Source organism: Episyrphus balteatus, chromosome 1 (genome assembly GCF_945859705.1).
Source record: "Episyrphus balteatus chromosome 1, idEpiBalt1.1, whole genome shotgun sequence".
In the NCBI taxonomy this organism is placed as follows: domain Eukaryota; kingdom Metazoa; phylum Arthropoda; class Insecta; order Diptera; family Syrphidae; genus Episyrphus; species Episyrphus balteatus.
This window is the reverse complement of record NC_079134.1, coordinates 11,035,469-11,053,165: the sequence shown is the minus strand read 5'-3', so window position 1 is coordinate 11,053,165 and position 17,697 is coordinate 11,035,469. Positions and strand designations below refer to the sequence as shown.

General features: G+C 31.3%; 2 protein-coding genes across 2 annotated transcripts; one reads left to right on the top strand and one right to left on the bottom strand.

Moving 5' to 3' along the window:
• Nucleotides 1-6,866: 6,866 nt before the first annotated feature.
• On the bottom strand, nt 6,867-7,451 carry LOC129905722 (protein C10). Its single transcript, XM_055981267.1, has one exon. The coding sequence runs from the start codon at nt 7,394-7,396 to the stop codon at nt 7,046-7,048; it is 351 nt and encodes a 116-aa protein (XP_055837242.1). The 5' UTR covers nt 7,397-7,451; the 3' UTR covers nt 6,867-7,045.
• A 2,131-nt stretch (nt 7,452-9,582) lies between these two features.
• LOC129905737 (FAS-associated factor 2) lies at nt 9,583-17,356 on the top strand. Its single transcript, XM_055981304.1, has 4 exons — nt 9,583-10,010; nt 15,551-16,182; nt 16,248-16,391; nt 16,456-17,356. The coding sequence occupies exons 1-4, from the start codon at nt 9,608-9,610 to the stop codon at nt 16,627-16,629; spliced, it is 1,353 nt and encodes a 450-aa protein (XP_055837279.1). The 5' UTR covers nt 9,583-9,607; the 3' UTR covers nt 16,630-17,356.
• The last annotated feature ends 341 nt before the right edge of the window (nt 17,357-17,697 follow it).

Sequence of the window (17,697 nt, the reverse complement as noted above, 5' to 3'; positions counted from 1 at the left end):
TTATTTAATTTTAAGATGTAATTATTAAAATAAAAAACGTCAAAAGAATGATGTGTTGGAAGTGGAAAAATTTATGCAAAAATTCGGTTCGTTACATATTCTCTCCATAACCCCCACCCCCGGAATATACACACCAGTCAACCATACCGCCCGGACTATTTACCTGTCCTTTAGCAACTGTACGCCCGGACTATAAAATCCAAGAAACCGTACTGCCCAGACTATAAAGCGTACCAACCATCACCACACCATCAACAGCAACAACAACAACATCTTATATTTAAGAGTTATGATAATGTGTAATTTTGTACCAGAAATATTGTTTAGTTTTTACAATTCACATTTAGTCTAAGCAAAAATATATGTAAGCAGAGGTGAAATTTTCAAAGAAAATCGAGAATCGTCAACCTTCAAACAATAAAGAAGTAGCAAGTAGCTCTCCCGCCGCTACTAAAGTTGAATAGCAACTTGGTTATGGTGCCATAGGTCCAATTTTAATTAATTGTTCCGATTTTTTTAAATAAAAGTTTTTCTTAGTTTTCTTTATATATAACTCTTTCACCCTCGTTAGGACTTAGGAGGCTGTGCACTAGGGACTTAATTAATTCCCACTCACTTTGAGACTGGGCTTTCTCCGAGAGTTATTAGGTAGCGCTCTATTCACCCTCGCTAGGACGTGTGCACCAGAAAATTCCCTCTCAACTTGAGCCTGGGCTAATTCCCACTCAACATGAGACCGTGGCTTTTCTAATCAGAGCATGTTAGGGTATAACATTGTATAAGAAATAAATAATTTATTAATTATAAAAGAAAGTAGTTAGTCTATTGAATGAATAAAGAACATTAATAATTGGAAAGAATTCGGTGTTTTTACTCTAACTGAGTTTTAAGATTGCTTTTCTCAGGACAAACCTTGGATTCCGGTGAGCTTTACCTCAGCCTTTGAAAATTAAGCATCACAAAGTATACTTTCTTTTTCCGAGCCAAAACAAAAACTAAACTTTCATACAACCCACAATAATTACGAAACTAGTTATCGTCAGAAGGCAAACAAAAATTGAAAAAAAAAAGAAGATTGAAAATCCGGTAAGTTTAGATCAACCACGAAGTAAACTCATCACAAACGTTTAAACCATTGATCATTTTATATTGTTACAAAATTTTTTATTCATTTGCTATACAAAATAATTCGAATACGTTGTTTTGCTTGTTTTTTTTTGAAAAAAAAAGGAAATTTCCTAAACAGACTTTGTGGCTAGGTCTTTAAATTTTTCCTCAAATGTTAATATAACCCACAATTCCGACACAGACACACACATATTGACTTTGTCTCGAATTTAACCCTTTCCGCAAAACAACAAAACTAAACAATTATATCCCCAAACACACAAAATGTCCGTCCCTACAACGAACGATCATTGACAAGTTTTCTAATGCATGTAACAATAGTTAAAATTAAGCACACCAACATTCCGACCCATTATAAATGTCCCTTCGCAGGACCTACTTCCGGCAGAGAGCAGAATTGGTGGCAGTAGTCGGGTGAAGCAATGAAGATTATTCATTCCAATGAGATGGGTCTCGGCCTATACCCGTAGTGGCAATTGATTGTGTGGTCAGGCAGAACCCCATTAGGGCTAGATTTCTGGTCAAATAAACAAACGCCATCACTGTGCTTTTGCTCTTGCTCCTGACTCTGTTTCTCGTAACGTAGACAGAGTGCCTATGTATGTTTTCAGTCCGGCTAAACCGTGGATGCGTATAGGGGTTACGGAATGGTAACCCTTACAGTTTTGTAATGCAAAAGTAAAACATTGGCTATAAATGTGAGTGAACGGATCCTATTTTGGTGGCGGTGCGGTGGTGTGCATAATCGATTTTGTATAGTCTAGGAGTATGGGGTTGGTCGTGTACCTACCACCCTGTGAGTAGTATTACCTAAGGGCTAACGAATTGCTATATCACATTTGTTATAGCTGACTCTGAAACACCCGCCCAAACAACGCCCACAAATGCTCCCAACCATCTAAGTAATTAATGAACCAGTGGCAAACAATGCGGTTAGACGCATTTTTTGGTGAAAATCTATTTGCAATTGAACTGCATTTGGTTTTTGGCAATGGCAAGTGTTTGATTAAATTCTCTGCGGGTTTTTATTTTTTACTTGCTGCTGGTATTTTAAATATATATTTTATTTTTTTTTTTTGAGAGAGACAGACATAAAATGGTCATAATACCCATTTTATTTGTGGTTGCGGGGGCTTAATTTGTGTTAGATGAGGTGTTCGTGTGATGTTTTGAGAATTAGTAAAATGTTGTTTGCATAAGACCGGGTTATTTGTCGAATTGTTGTAAAATAAAATGGACCATTGATTTTTATTTGAATTGACTTAAATTGAACACTCAGTTTTCAATTCAAATTACATTTTGGTGGTCGTTTTAGGTCTAATTCATAGAAGCTTGATTTTGTTAGGGTTTTAAATTGGAGCAGATATTTTTTTTTAATCAGGTCCGTTGACCCGAAATTCTTTACGAACTTTTGGCCTTTTTTTTAAAGCCACTTTTAGGCTGTGTACCACAGAAAGTGGTGTTGACTAGGCCAAAAACGTTTTGTAACATTAAAAGTAAAGTTTTTTAGAGTTGACAGTTTTTGTTCAACTTTAATCGAACTTTGAAAAAACAAGTACACGCATGTACATATTTTGACTTGCGATACGCAGGATGTCAAAAAAAAGGGGGAAGAACCATCTCATTGATGAAACATATAAGTTTTCAATTAAATGCAACTTTTGTTAAACATTTTTTTCACCTAAAAAAAAAATCAAAAAATAAAATGCACGACTGGTTCGCACGTATGTACATACATACTTGACCTCGTATTCGAAAGTGTATACCTATACATTATAAATTAGTAATCCATTTAACATCTTAAATTTTAACAGTTCAAAACTTTTTTTTCAGTATTTTTGTCTTTTTTTTAAATACTTGAAAAGCCATATTTCCAATATCCAATTTTTTAAACCGATTTTTTTTTAAGGAATTCGACATTATCATACATAGCTCAAAATTAAATTCGTATGCCAGATAAAATTGATCATACATTTCATAAGTCTCTGGGATCTGGAATAGTAGCTTTGCGTTAAAGTAGAGTCCATTCGTTCCCGTTACATTTTTTCTTTTATTTTAAAATACTCATTAAAATCCTTGTTTTATGTCATTTCAGATCCAACGAACTTCCTGGAAGAGTTCTGAGCAAATTTCTTAACATGCCATCTACGAGTACTATGAACTTACTATATCATTAGGGTGTGTCACAGTGGCGGATCTAGGGGGAAGGGGGGTCTTGAGCGGCGAACTACATTATATTCTAAATTAACACGAACATTTTAGTAAATGGTGAAAATTATGGTTTCTTGTGAAGAAAAATAATATTTTAATATGTCAATTTTTCGAAAAAGGGGCATTTTTTGCAAAGGCAGTGGGTCAAATTCTGGCTTCAAAAAGCGCGCGGTTTCTAACATTTTTCAAACCCTTTTTAAATTGTTTTATGAATTTTGTAAGACAGAATTTTGAAAAGCAGAGTTTTGAAAAACAGAATTTTGAAAAGCAGAATTAATTGATCAGCAGAATTTTGAAAAGAAGAATTCTCACCCCGGCAGAATTTTGACCCCAACCTTAAGTATTTTTTTAGTTGCAAAGCAAAAGAATTAATGGTGTTTAAAACTTTTATAAATATATACCTACAATTTACAAATTTCCACCAAGCGTCCAGAGCAGGGTAAACGTTTGACAGCTGAAAATGTTTGTATTCAAAAATTATTGTCGAAAACTTAGCCTCGGCTAAATATTTAACCCGATTAATACAATTACAGTAAATCACCTACTCACTATATTTTGAATCGTGATTTTTTTAACTTTTTATGTATGTTTCAAAAAACTCTTCATAATAAAATAAATCAAGTTGGCTACTTATATGTATGCAGAGCTTAATTTAAGCTCCGAAACAAAATCCTCTTGAAAATACATTTGATCTAAAATTTTGGATAGAATTTCGTATGTTAATTAGGATATATTTTGAGCACTTGACCATTTTTTTGATTATTTTGGAGGTAAGTTTTTTTAATCCTGTGACAAATATATATTAAATATTTTTAGGCTTTCTCGAGAAAGGTAATTCCAAGAAAAAACTTTTAAGCTTATCTTTGTTGAAATTGAACACTAAGTACAGAAGCTGCGTTATAATAAGCGAAGGAAAGAATATCATTTTTTCATATAACATCGGTTTTTTTCTTAACAACTTCAACCGATTTGAGCGAGCCAAAGACGAACGATATTATAATTTGTTTTACATACTATTAAACCATAGACCCTAATACAACTTTTGACCACTATTACATTGCAAAATTAGAGTACTTTTTTCCGCCATACAAAAGTGACACACCCTACTTACTTATAATATGAACTCAAAGTATGAAAGATAAGCCCCGTTCCATTGGAGGTGGTAGTTTACTCATGAGTAGATCTAGTACTAGAATTAACACATGATCTTCCACCACCTCCAATGGAACAGGGCTATAGAATGCAACGAGTAAAATCACTTTAAACTATTTGGTTGAAATTGCAAATAGGTTACTATAGATGGATTATTTTTGCATACATAAAATGAACAAATTGGACATAAATAAATAGAAATTTTGTAGGTACTAATAAGAATCAGGGAAGAAATACGTTCTCAGCTCACTGTCGGTAAAATAGATACTCCCACAATTCTAAAGGACACCTGGGTCTATTTCACCATCTTACAAATTACAAGTACTTACAAATGCTGTTTCACAAAAAATGTAAAATAATTGACAAATTCTGTTCCACCAACTTTTAAATGTGTATACAAATTTGTTAAAAAAAAAAGTACAAATACAAATTTGTTATTGTAAATTATATTTTTTTTTAACGAAAAATTATCAAATAACTAATATACTATCATATCTTTGTAGTTTGATCCAATACAATTTTTTTTTTTAAATGCCAAACAAAATTCTAAATAATGAGGAAAATTAATAAAGTAATATAATAATATGAGAAATAAAAACACTATTAAAGCTTCTTTGATCAAAAGGGAACGAATTTTTATAGACTTAAGGACAGGTTATAGTGATCGGGAAAAATATTTAAATAGATATTTTGTGATGTTTTCATTCGATTTGAAACACAAATGCTATATCTACCCATTTTTAATGCATTTGTTTTCCATTACAAATTTAAATAAAAATATATATTACAAATTAAAAAATTTGCATTAAAAAAAATTATTGCAACTGAAAAATATTTGTCTTAAAAAAAATATTTATTGCAAATAAAAAAATTTTATTGCAAATTAAAATATTTTGCATAAAAACAAAAAATTATCGCAAATAAAAAATTTTCTCAATAGAAAAAAAAATCAATGCAAAATGTGTGCATAAAATATTTTTTCTTAATATTCGTCGAATTTCTTACAATTTTGACTATTTGACCATACAATCATACATTAGTTATTTTTTCAACTATACTTTTGAACCTTTTTTTATGCAGAAAATTTTTCATTTTCAATACAGTTTTTTTTTGTATTTGCAATAAAAATTTTATTTTTAATGAACATATTTTTCAGTTGCAATAACATTTTTTTTAAAGCAAATTTTGTTTTATTTTGTTTTTAATGCAAATATTTTTCAGTTGCAATAAAAATTTTTTAATGGAATTTTTTTCAGTTGCAATACCAACATATTTTTTTTAATGAAATGTTTTTTACTTGCAATAAATGATTTTTTTTTTAATTTCAAATGCATTTTTGTTAAATTGATGTTTTTACAGCCCTGAATAATAACAATAATTAAACACTATCAAAAATGACATATCGTCGCTGTAGTTCTAATACCTCGTAACCCAGAAAAAGGCGATTTTGGACTAATGATGCAATTATATTGTTGAAAAAAATCCGGATGTAATAGAAAAGACCCTGTTTTCCTAACATCGATACATATTTTCAGAGCTTCGCTTAATCAAAACCAGATCATTTGTTTTTGTATTGATTCTCATACAATTCATACTTAGTTTTTTGCTTCTCCTGAAAAATAGACTTTTCTGGGTTACGAGGTATTAGAACTACAGCGACGATATGTACGTCTTGACTCTTGTAGAAAATTTTCACAAAAAATAGAAACTTGTAATTTGTTTTTGTTTGGTGAAACAGAAACCCACAAGAAACTTGAAAGCTGAAAAATCTTGGTGAAACAGAAAATTGATTTTTTTCACAAATTTAAAATTGTAGATAACTAGTAGGTACAATTTTGTGATCACAAGAAACTGATGAAACAAAATTTCTCGATTTTTTCACAAATAATGTGAAAATTACTTGTAGTAATTACAAACTTGTAAGTTGGTGAAATAGGGCCCTGATGCCTTCTTGATGCCCTGCTTTCCAACTAAATCAAATAAATTCTATCTTATAGAAGATACTTCTTTAGCATTATAAGTAAATTCATCATTCAGATCGGTTAAAAACGCTTTAAATACCAACAAAATTAACTAACTAGTTATATTGTCTCCGCAGGAAGATCAGGGGCCTGATTCCGCAAGAGTGAATTCCTCCTGTGTACACGAAAAAAACGTGTAAATTGCCTTAAAAACAAGGCAGAGAAAAACTCACTCTTGCGAAATGGGGCCCCAGAAATGCTTAAAATCAATAAAGTTCATTTTAAAGTTTCTAAATAGAAAAGAAGAACAAAAACGGTCATTTTTTCCCCCATCGAATATTGTACTATCGGCGACGACTGAATCAAGTACATACTTACGACTGAAACAAAGCAAAAATCAGAACAAGTCTACAATAATTTTTAACTTTTTTTTATTATGTAGGTAATTTTAATCAAATTTGAACAATTATTTGTTTTTTTTTTCCTGTTCTAAGGCAACACATCAATAAAATGCATTTAAATAAAAAATAATACTTTAATCTAGATTTTGTTTATAATAAAATGTTGTCAGTCAACAAGAGAGAGAGAGAGTCTTAAATCAAAACATCGTTGGTAGTGTTTATTGCTATCGGTGGCAGATAAATAGCTCGAATCTGACTTCGTAATCTGGCAATTTCAACATCTTCTCTTTCCATTTCTCTAACTAATTGGGCAAATTGCACCAAACCTTCCCGATTGCCAGGGAATCCATAAGATTTGATAACATCCGTCTGCAATTGCATTACCAATGGAAAAACGTGCTGCATCATGAGGAGCATTTCTTTGCCAGCGGAAGCCTTGGCTTCTGAGAGTTTCTTGGAGTTTTCAGCTTGATTAACTGTGCGGATGATGTCGATGAGAATTTGCTTGGCAGTATCATTGTTGAAATTCACCAAATAGGACATTTTTTTTAACTTTAAAAAAATGTTAAAGAAGTTTTTTCTCAAAAATTGTTTATTTATTTTTAACAATTGTTTAGCTGTCAAAAATTTGACAGATTTGTTTGAATTCTCTTTAACGTATGCAGCGCTACTTGGTGGTGTTTAAATTGAACTATGGACTTTATAGCACTGCCAGATAAAACTTTAATGAAACTTGTTTTTTTTTTCCTAAACTTGTTTTTTTTTTTGTAAAAGATTTTGAGGCATAAAATATCGGGTCTAAAGGCTTGGCCACACCGGAGGGTACGCGGCAGCGGTACGGGTAGCGGCAACGATATTTGTATTAAAAAAATTCCACACCCGAACATTGATGTGTCAGTTTGGAATTTTTTCCATACAAATACCCGTACCGTTACCTGTACCTCTACCGCGTACCCTCCGGTGTGGCCAAGCCTTAATCCGGTGATTTTTCAAGAGCGGCTGACATAGTTTAACATATGTAACTCACAGCAGTAAAGCCTAGTATGCTGCTGAAGCGAAACGAAAAATTTTGAAGTCTCCAAAGTCAACAGCGAACATCAAAGTAAAAATAATAAAAATACATATACAAAATTTCGTTTCGCATCAGGAGCGTACTAGACTTTAAAATAAAAAAAAAAAAAAAACAATTAAAAAAGAAAATTCTTTTTTGTTTTTGTAGTTTTTTTTAAATTTCGATAACCCGACAAACAATTTTGGTTCTATAAAGCTTTACAGATGCAATTGTTGCTTCTGTAAAGCATTATAAAAGCAAAATTGTTAGTAGGGAAGACATGTATTAAAGAGCTATTAAGTTCTTCCAAAGCTATCTGTCAAATCTCAAAGCTTCGGTAGAGCTTCTGTAAAACTTCGCGTAAGCTTCTCCTTTGCCCAACAACCTTACTCAAGTTGAAAAGGAGCTGAAATGTAGCTTCTGTAATACCTTTACCAAAGCTGAAATGTTAGTTGGGTTAGTTAATATATGTTAAAATAGCTTAATTTATGCTTGAACCGAAGTTTAGCTGTGACCTAAAACGAAAAGAAATTTTCCATACAAAATTTCGTTAACGAAATCCTGAACGGAAAATTTCGAAAAATTGGAGAGTTTTCACTCATTTGTCACTTACTTCTTATTGTCCTGTGCATTTTTCTTGACTCCAAGAGCAGTGTTGAAGGTGTTTTCACTTTGAATTCATTTATTTCTTATTTTAAAAATTATTTTCTGTTGATTTTTCTTGGTTTTAAATTAATTTTGAATTTTTTTATTTTGACTTTGACAGAATACTCGATGATATGTTTTCGTTTGCATTTTCGTTGTCGACTTTGGAGACTTGAAAATTTTTCGTTTCGCATCAGCACCGTACTAGGCTTAAGCAGTAGATATAATGTTCCCAAAGTAACACAGCTATTTTGAATCAGATCAGCTGTTTACACAAAGAGACAAGAATCGCCTAGTATAAACAAGGACTTGCAATTTAACGAAAAAAAAAACACCCACCTGGCAGTGATTTCCATCTCTCCATCCCAAAAACTCAACGAAAATATCAAGAAAAATCACTCAAAATGTCAAAAAAGTCTACAAAGAAAAAAACGAACAAAAAGAAAGAAACTTTTTTTTACACTACACCACACAGTTCTGAAAGAAAAATATAACTTTTTTCTCTTCACTTACCTACTTTTTTTGATATAAAAATTTACTACCAAAAAAATATAAAAATCTTGTATATATTTTCCTTTTCACATTCAAATTAGAAAGCAATATCTTATCAATTCGATTAGGCTCTAAAATATGTTATAGAAAATCGAGAAAAAAACACCCGCTTCTTGGTTGATTTGCAAGAGATTTCCAATTTCTAATTTTTTTATTTGACAAAACAGGCACAACATTTTTTATGTTTAGTCGTCATATATGTATTTTGCGGCAGCAGTGATATTGCAAAAAAACAGTAGAAACCCCAAAGAAAAAAAATTGTGGAAAATCCAATCCACTTGGAATATCAAACAAAAATACACAATTTCCAAGTCAATGAGTGTGTAAAATGAAATTTCCCTTTTTTGTAAATTCACACCTTGAATATCTTTTATTTTACAGAAAAATAACCAAAAGATTTAGATAGGGTCGTCACCCGTTTTGAAGTCAGTCAAAATCTACAAAAAAAGAGCTGAGAATTCGTCGGTCTTAAAAAACCCTTAAAAAACGTATTTTTTTTGGTAACAATGGATTCCGTTGATGAACTATCCGACGAACAAACCGAAAAGGTTCTTCAATTCCAAGATATTACCGGAATTGATGACATGTATGTTTGTCGTGATATCCTAATTAGACATCAATGGGATTTGGAAGTTGCATTCCAAGAACAAATGAACATCCGCGAAGGTCGACCGTCCATGTATGCCGCATCGACAGAATTGCGCGCTCCCAATGTTGTCAATGATCGCTTCCTGCAGCAAGTTTTCTCGGCAAGTATGCCGGGCGGACGGACTGGCAGTGGACCGCCAATGCCTGGCAGTTTCACGGGGATTCTTGGATACGTGATAAATTTTGTGTTCCAATATTGTTATTCGACGCTGTCGTCAATTGTTAGCACATTGCTCAGTTTGATGCGGACTGATGAGAGGAGTGAGTATTTTATATTGATCAAATTTCACCACAAAAATAATAAACTTTGAGGTTTATCTTTGGATATTTTTGATTTTGATTCACTAATTTTTGTATATATAACTTATTTGTTTATTACTTATTGGGCCTTATCCATTAGTGGAGTAACTAAAGCTCAAAAATTGGCAAAAACCGGCAATTTTTAATCTATAGACTTTAAAGTATTTTTAATTACCTACGTTTGAAAAAAAAAATCGTCAAAATCAGAGCTGTTCGGCCGGGTTCCCTAATAATTTGCTTTAGTTACTCTACTACATGAGAATGAGAGCATTCATACATATTTGTGCCCTTAATTATGATAGTGGAATAAAAATGCTGTCAAATCTAGCCTAAAAATAATTATTATTTATTTAATTATTTAATAATTATTTATTATTTAATAATTATTATTTATTAAAGTTTAATTGCAAGCGAAACTGCTGTAAATAAATTTCTTTATTGCTCCTTTCATTTTAGTGATTTCATAAAAAAAATACAATTAAGTAAATCGTTATAAGAAAGTTATTATATATAAGTTTTTCTTTAACCAATGCAAAAAGTGAGTTAGTCCACTTTCATAATCAAGGGCACGTTTCAGTGTTCTTGTATATAAAACAGATTTGAAGCAGGTACTAGGGTTAAGGTTTGTTTAAAGAACGACTAGTAAAACTATTCCAACATCCCTCTCCTTTAAAGAGCTGGAATTAAACCAAAATGCGTAGATGTTTTGGACATTATATATTATGTTATATTATATTATATGCCACATAACAAAATTATACAAATTTGTATTTGAGAAATATTTAGTAGCACCACGCCTGCCATACAAGCATGCATATAACTTATATAGCGCTGCTAAAAACATTCCGGATTATTTTGTCAAATTCATCAATTGAAATTTTAAAACTTAAAACTGGAACCAAATATTGTTTGAATATTTTTTCTAGGTCGTAAGTAGGTATATCAGTTAAGGAATTCCAACAGAAAATAATGATCTTTAATACATACAAAAATTTTAAAAATTGAAAAATTAATTAGAGTCAGAATTTCGGCTGTGAAAAATTAACCGGATTTTTTAATGTTAGTGTTAAAAATTAATATTTTGTTCAGTAACCTTTGTTTTTAAAGACTGCTCGGCACCAACGGGACTTGGAGTCGGCCAAATTAAATAAAATAGGCAAGGAATATGCACCCAGTAATTTTTCAAAGCCACAAGTACGTTAGTTTCTGAGGTGTGCTTTCTTTTCACTTCACTTAAAGATAGCCCACAAATTTTCAATCGTGTTCAAGTCGGATAATTGTTACTGCTATTCTAAACCAGGAGTATTGTCTGCCCCAAACTACTGTTTTACGAGCTTTTAAGAATTTTTGGCATCATAACTTGCAGGAAGAGCCAATATAAAGACATTTCTTTCTGCTTTTATGGAGTCATTATCGACTCCAACATCTCTCTATTCTTTAAATGTTCCATTATTCCGTTGATTTGGTGTACGGCCAGAGCCTGCAGTTGAAAAAAAGACCCAAACCATCACTGATCCTCCGCTGTGTTCATGGTAGGGAGTATATTTTTTTGGTTTTAAACATGTGCATGTTTGAGCGCCTGGCTTCTATTTCACACTCGGAATAAAACAATTAAAAATTGCTTTTATGTTTTTCCGTTTTGTTATCGAGCAATTCAGATGATTTCTTGTAAATACAATCAGATGAAGTATTTTCATTTTAATATTTAAAGTGTTTCTTAAGATCCTTTCATTGCCTCCCTTTTTAGGCAATGCTTACTATTATGGAATGGTTTTTTTCCGAACCGAATGACATAAAGATCACAATTTCTCACACCCTTTCTTACTGTAATTGATGATCAAGTACAGATTAAGGCAGATTAAGCTCCTCACCAATCGTTTAAGAAGTCGCACTAGGATCTTTTATCAAAAAACTCTTTATTTGCCTATGGGCAATTCCATGGTAACTCACGTTACATTCACAAAAATTTCCTATACATAAATAATTTTTTTTTGTTAATTTTAATATAAATTGATACGAAATTACTATCCATGAATGGAGCATAACTATTACTTTCATAATTAACAAAAAAAAATTTCTTTATTTTTAGCATTTGCTTGGGAGAAATAAAAGTATGATGGTAACTCACGTTACAAAAATCGGACAAGAGTTTTAAGAGTCCGACAGTATGAAGTTTTTCTGCGAAATTAAGAACCTTTATTTGTTTTTAATGAAGATTCCATACATACAAAATTACAAGCTTTTAATATTAGTGACAAAACCAAACATTTGTTCAATATTTCGAGGAAAAATTTTAAAATATTTAGGTAACTCACGCTACATTATTTTGGTAACTCATGTTACCTGCGATTTGTGGTTGCAAAAGTAAAGAAAAGATGCATTTTCACTCAAGTTTTTTTTAAATCGAATATTGTGTAACGAAGCTTGCTTAATTTATAATTTATTTTAGCAATAACCAGGGGATATTGTCATCGTCACTATTAGATTCATCTAGTTTTCTGTGGGCTTGTTTTTCCGTCATTTTCATGTGAAATTCTTCTGTAGTTGACAGCTTATGCTTTAAAAATGCTTTAAGATTATTTATACTCCCTGAATTTAATTTCTATCCATAAGGGAACACAACAAAGAATCTTTTCTTGCAACTTGCATTAAGTGTTACCGTTTGTAAATAATAATTTGCTATTACAAAAAGTAAAAAAAACGGCATAATTTGTTCAAAATTCGTGTCCACTTTTTCATGGAATTACCCCTATCAGTTTTTAGGGCTATTTTGTGATGGGACCCACCAAAGTGATCTGATTTAACTGATTTTTTGCCTTTTACTGTTTGTTGATATAATACTCACTTGACGTTGCAATTTGCAACATCCCAAATGGATAAAATTTTGTTTTATTTCGACTTGAAAGTGTTTTAAGACTTCGTAAAGAATTGGATATCTATAACGCGTTATTTTTCGTATTACATTTAAAATTTTATACAATTCACAAAGCTAACAACTTTGTTTTTCTTTGCAAACAAAAATTTTAATGCAGTGATACTTAAAACCGTTATCTCAATACTGAGGATCGAAATCCTTGAAAAATCCGGTTAGTTTTTCACAGCCGAAATTCTAACTCTACTTCATTATTCAATTTTTAAAATTTTTGTATGTAGGTATTAAAGATCATTATTTTTTGTTGAAATTGCGTAACTGATATATAAACGACCTAGAAAAAATATTAAAACAGTATTTGGTTCCAGTTTTGAGTTATGAAATTTCCATTGATGAAAATGAAAAAAAAAATCCGGAATGTTTTTAGCAGCACTGTATATGTTTATTGTTTTATATCGCTGACTATATCGCATTTTTCTTTGGATTATTTTTGTCAGTTTAATCATTTGTGTGTACGTAAACAATAACAAACTTGAATAAACATTCCCCTCTTTTCCTTCAAAATAACTAACACGCATGCAGGATGGTTGAAAGTTCTAAAACCTTGGTTCTTTATGGGTTCGTTGTGCCACAAATGTATTCATTATTTTTATTACAAATTCGCAAGAAAAAATAACTTTGATGGCCATATTAATGACAAATTTTAAAACTTATTTTATATAAAACTTTTTTTGTGAGTTTTATATAGTGTCGGTAAACATCGACCAAAATAAGACGTCTTAGTAAGGGTACGACAGATTTAACTGATGAGCCCACTGTCGAACTTGGACGAAACGCTTTATAAATTTTTGGAGTTGAGGTCACTTGAACTTATAAATTGAATTTTCTTGTGAATATTTAAATTTAGGATATTTGACAAAACCATCAGCAAACTGGTAAGAACATACGAAAAACGATTTTTGTTGGTAGAGCATTCGAATTGATTTAAATTCGAAAGAAATTTTCAGTTATTAAAAATAAAATTAAAAAAAAAAATAAATTTTGGATTTCAATTCAATTCGTTATTGTTAACAGATAACTCTATGCGTTCTTAAAAACAAAGCATCCGAATTCATTTTCAGACCTCATTCATAAGTCACTCGTGGGAATGAATGTATATCAGCAACGGTACCTATTGATTAAGAAAATCATTCAAACAGTTAGATAACGAAAAACAAATTGTAACTTAAACTCTAATATCAAATTCGGAAATGATTACGATGCTTCTTTTTTGTACGGACGCATAGAATTATATGTGGTAGATAAAAAATATTTACGTACATAAAGGACCTTAAAGAACAATTTTGCGTACTGATTACATAAATTAAATGCACCGTTTTCTTTTAATCCAACGTAGCAATTGTTCCCACACTCTAAAAGCCTTTTGCACTGTCTTCAAGTGACCCAACTTAACACTCTATACCGACTAGCTTGGTTTTTCTCTTTTAACCCGTAGAGTATATACCAGTACACGGATAAGTGCGATTTAAAAACGGGTACAGTAAAGAATTCCAAAAACCTCTGTACAATATACGAAAACTACTACATACCAAGTTTAAATTAAATCGACCCATCCGTTTAGACAGAGGAACTTTGAGAACCCACTTTTTTCGCATTATTTATCTTTTTTTGTTAACAAATGCATCATACATATGTATATGTACGTACATATGTGTAATGGTGTAAGTCCATTTTTCAAATAATAGTTTTTTTTTTACTTAACGTTATCAAATTTTATAATATAATAACATAAAAAGGAATCAACTCCAATTATAATACCTATACATTTTTGAAAATTGGGATGTCGTCTTTTAAAGCAATTTTTGGTTTTTTTGTGTTTTTTTTTGTATGGTAAATTTCTACACTTCATTTTTTTAGAAGACACCAAAATTTCAATATTCTAATAATGGACCTTCTCACGAATTCCATTCGTATAAGAAACTTGCTAGAAATCTTGAAAAAAAAAAACAACCACAAAATTCGTTCGTAAGTATCATAAAATTGTCATTACGAACGAACATTTTCCGGTAGATTTCCGATACAAATGAAATTCTTTAAAGCCGAATGGATCTAGCTATAGCTAATATGAAAAAATAATAACAGCAATAATATTTTTTTACCGTGTCATACTCTCAAACATCAGATCAGAATATCTTAACCAAGGATGAAAAATAAATGCAAAGTAAAATACATGCGCAAATATTTTCTCTGACTTAATTCTGATCGCAAATGACTGCAATTTTTCATATACAATAAAAACTTAGTCAAACATTTTAAAGTGCGTAGGCAAATAAGTGAAAATCTCGCTAAAAATTGAGATACTAAAAATTGGTCATGGCAAATAAATTTGAGATACAACTATTTCCCATAATTCAGTTCATTGCTTAATTTTGAACTTACAACCATAAATGTCGTTAAAAGTCTTTATAATCAGACTATAAGTAAAATTGTAACATTACTGATAATCTTGTTTTCGATTATATCGATGGTAGTAAAATTTAGTTTATTATGCAAAGTCTTAAGTCGAAAACGAAAATCCATCTGTGTATGAATTGTGTTAATCATTTTAATATCTGGCATTAATTTTCAGTTGTCACCGATCCACTGGGAGATGTTATGAAATTTATCCAAACATACAACGAAAAGTATCCCAGACATCCGGTCTTCTATCAGGGCACCTATGCCCAAGCTTTGAACGATGCCAAGAATGAACTGCGATTCCTGTTGGTCTATCTACATAAAGATGTACCAAAAAGCACCGATGTGCAATCATTTTGCAGCCAAACGCTGGCCGATCAGAGCGTCATCGATTATATTAATCGCAATGTTCTACTTTGGGGTTGCGATGTCGCTACTCCCGAAGGTTATCGAGTCTCACACTCGGTTCATGCACGAATCTATCCAATGATGGTGTTGATTGGTCTTCGAAATCATAAAATGATTATTATGGGTCGTTTCGAGGGCGATTGTACACCCGAAGAGCTTGTGAGGCGATTACAAACGGTTATCTCTGCAAATGAGGTATGGCTAAGCCAGGCTCGTGCTGACCGTTTGGAACGAAGCTTCACACAATCTTTGCGTCAGCAACAAGATGAAGCCTACGAGCAGAGTTTAAGGGCAGACGAGGAGAAGGAACGAAGGCGACAAGAGCAATTAGAAGAAGTTCGAAAAGCACAAGAGGCTGAAGAAAATGAACGCAAAGCAGAAGAACGAAGAAAGGAGGTTAGTTTTTAAAAAGTCTTTATATTTTGTAAATGACATGAATGATGTTGTGGTTTTTGAAATAGGAAATAGCGCAGCTAAAAATCGACCTAGCCGATCGTGTGCCTTCTGAACCCCCACCAGATTCACCAAATGCCGTCAGCGTTGTCTTCAAGCTACCAAACGGAGCACGCATTGAACGTCGATTCCTAAGCACTGACTCATTACAGGCAAGCTTAAAAAAATTAAAGGCTTTTACTCACTTATCTAATTTAAATGCATTTTTCTATTTAGGATGTCTACAACTATCTATTTTGTCATCCATCGTCACCTGATGAATTTGAAATAACTACGAATTTCCCTAAGCGTGTTCTCTATGCCAGAGACCGAGCGGAAGATACAAAAACTCTCAGCGAAGTTGGCCTCAAAAACCGCGAAGTTCTTTTTGTCAATGATCTGGATGCGTAAAACGGGCTAAGTGCAACTAATCTAGTTTCAAACAACAACGTACCATCCTTCTAATATTGATTCCTATTGGAGTATTTTTTTTAAGTTTTCTTACTTTTCCTCTAATATTTACTTGCACTCGCTTTATCCTCTCTCAAAGAGATACAAAAAGTATAGCAATGTGAGGTTATATTGTTGGTTGTGATTTTATTTTGTTGAAAAGTTGTAAAAAAATAAAAGAAAAGAAATCACAATTATCAATTAAACCTGATCGTAGAATTTTACTTTAATTTTTTTTGTAAATTTTTAAATTTCTATTAATTTCTTGATTTATTACCTAATTATTTTTTTTTTTCTTTAACATAAAGCATTTTGCGGAATAGAGAAAGTATTGATTTTCAATAAAAATATAAGTTTTTCCATTCCGTTTGTTAAGTAATAAATCTTTTTTCGTACTTATTTTTTTAATTTAATCAAAAAAACAAAAGAAACAAACAAAAAGAAACTGTGTTTGAAGTAAAAGCACCTTATTTATCTTATTTGTCTCACACAACTACTATCAACACAAAAAACTAAAAACAAAAAAAAAATTAAAAATGAAATGAAAAGAAAGAAAAAAAACAACCGCCAATAATAGAAAATGATACAACAACAACATAAACAACAGCAATAACTGTCTCTAAACAATATTGTTTTGTTATCAGTTTATTGATATAGGATGATAAAAATATAAAGAAAAAAAAAAAAGAAATCAAAATATAAAATTTATTAATATATTATGTAAGAAATCTAAAAATTTGTTTTAATTTTTTTTGTTAAGAAATCAAAAAGTGGTAAGAATAAATATTAAAAAAAAAATGATAATTAAATTATGAATTAGTATTCAAGAAATATTTATTTTTGAACTGTCTTGGATGTGATCGATATTGGTTTAATTAAATTTTTTCTAAATTTTAAGACTGCAAATTAAGTAAAACCCATTTTTTAACATGAGTATGAGACTTTTATTGCGAGTGTCGTTCGACTTTCGATGCGATAAAAGTCGAAAAAATCGATAAATATCTGTTTTGGTACTGTGTATCTCTTTCG

Excerpts from the sequence above, each read along its gene's own strand:
- LOC129905722 (XM_055981267.1), bottom strand. The coding sequence starts at position 7,396 with ATGTCCTATTTGGTGAATTTCAACAATGATACTGCCAAGCAAATTCTC.
- LOC129905737 (XM_055981304.1), top strand. The coding sequence starts at position 9,608 with ATGGATTCCGTTGATGAACTATCCGACGAACAAACCGAAAAGGTTCTT. Across the intron at positions 16,183-16,247 it reads CAGAAGAACGAAGAAAGGAG|GAAATAGCGCAGCTAAAAAT; the intron begins GTTAGTTTTTAA and ends TTTTTGAAATAG. Across the intron at positions 16,392-16,455 it reads TAAGCACTGACTCATTACAG|GATGTCTACAACTATCTATT; the intron begins GCAAGCTTAAAA and ends TTTTCTATTTAG.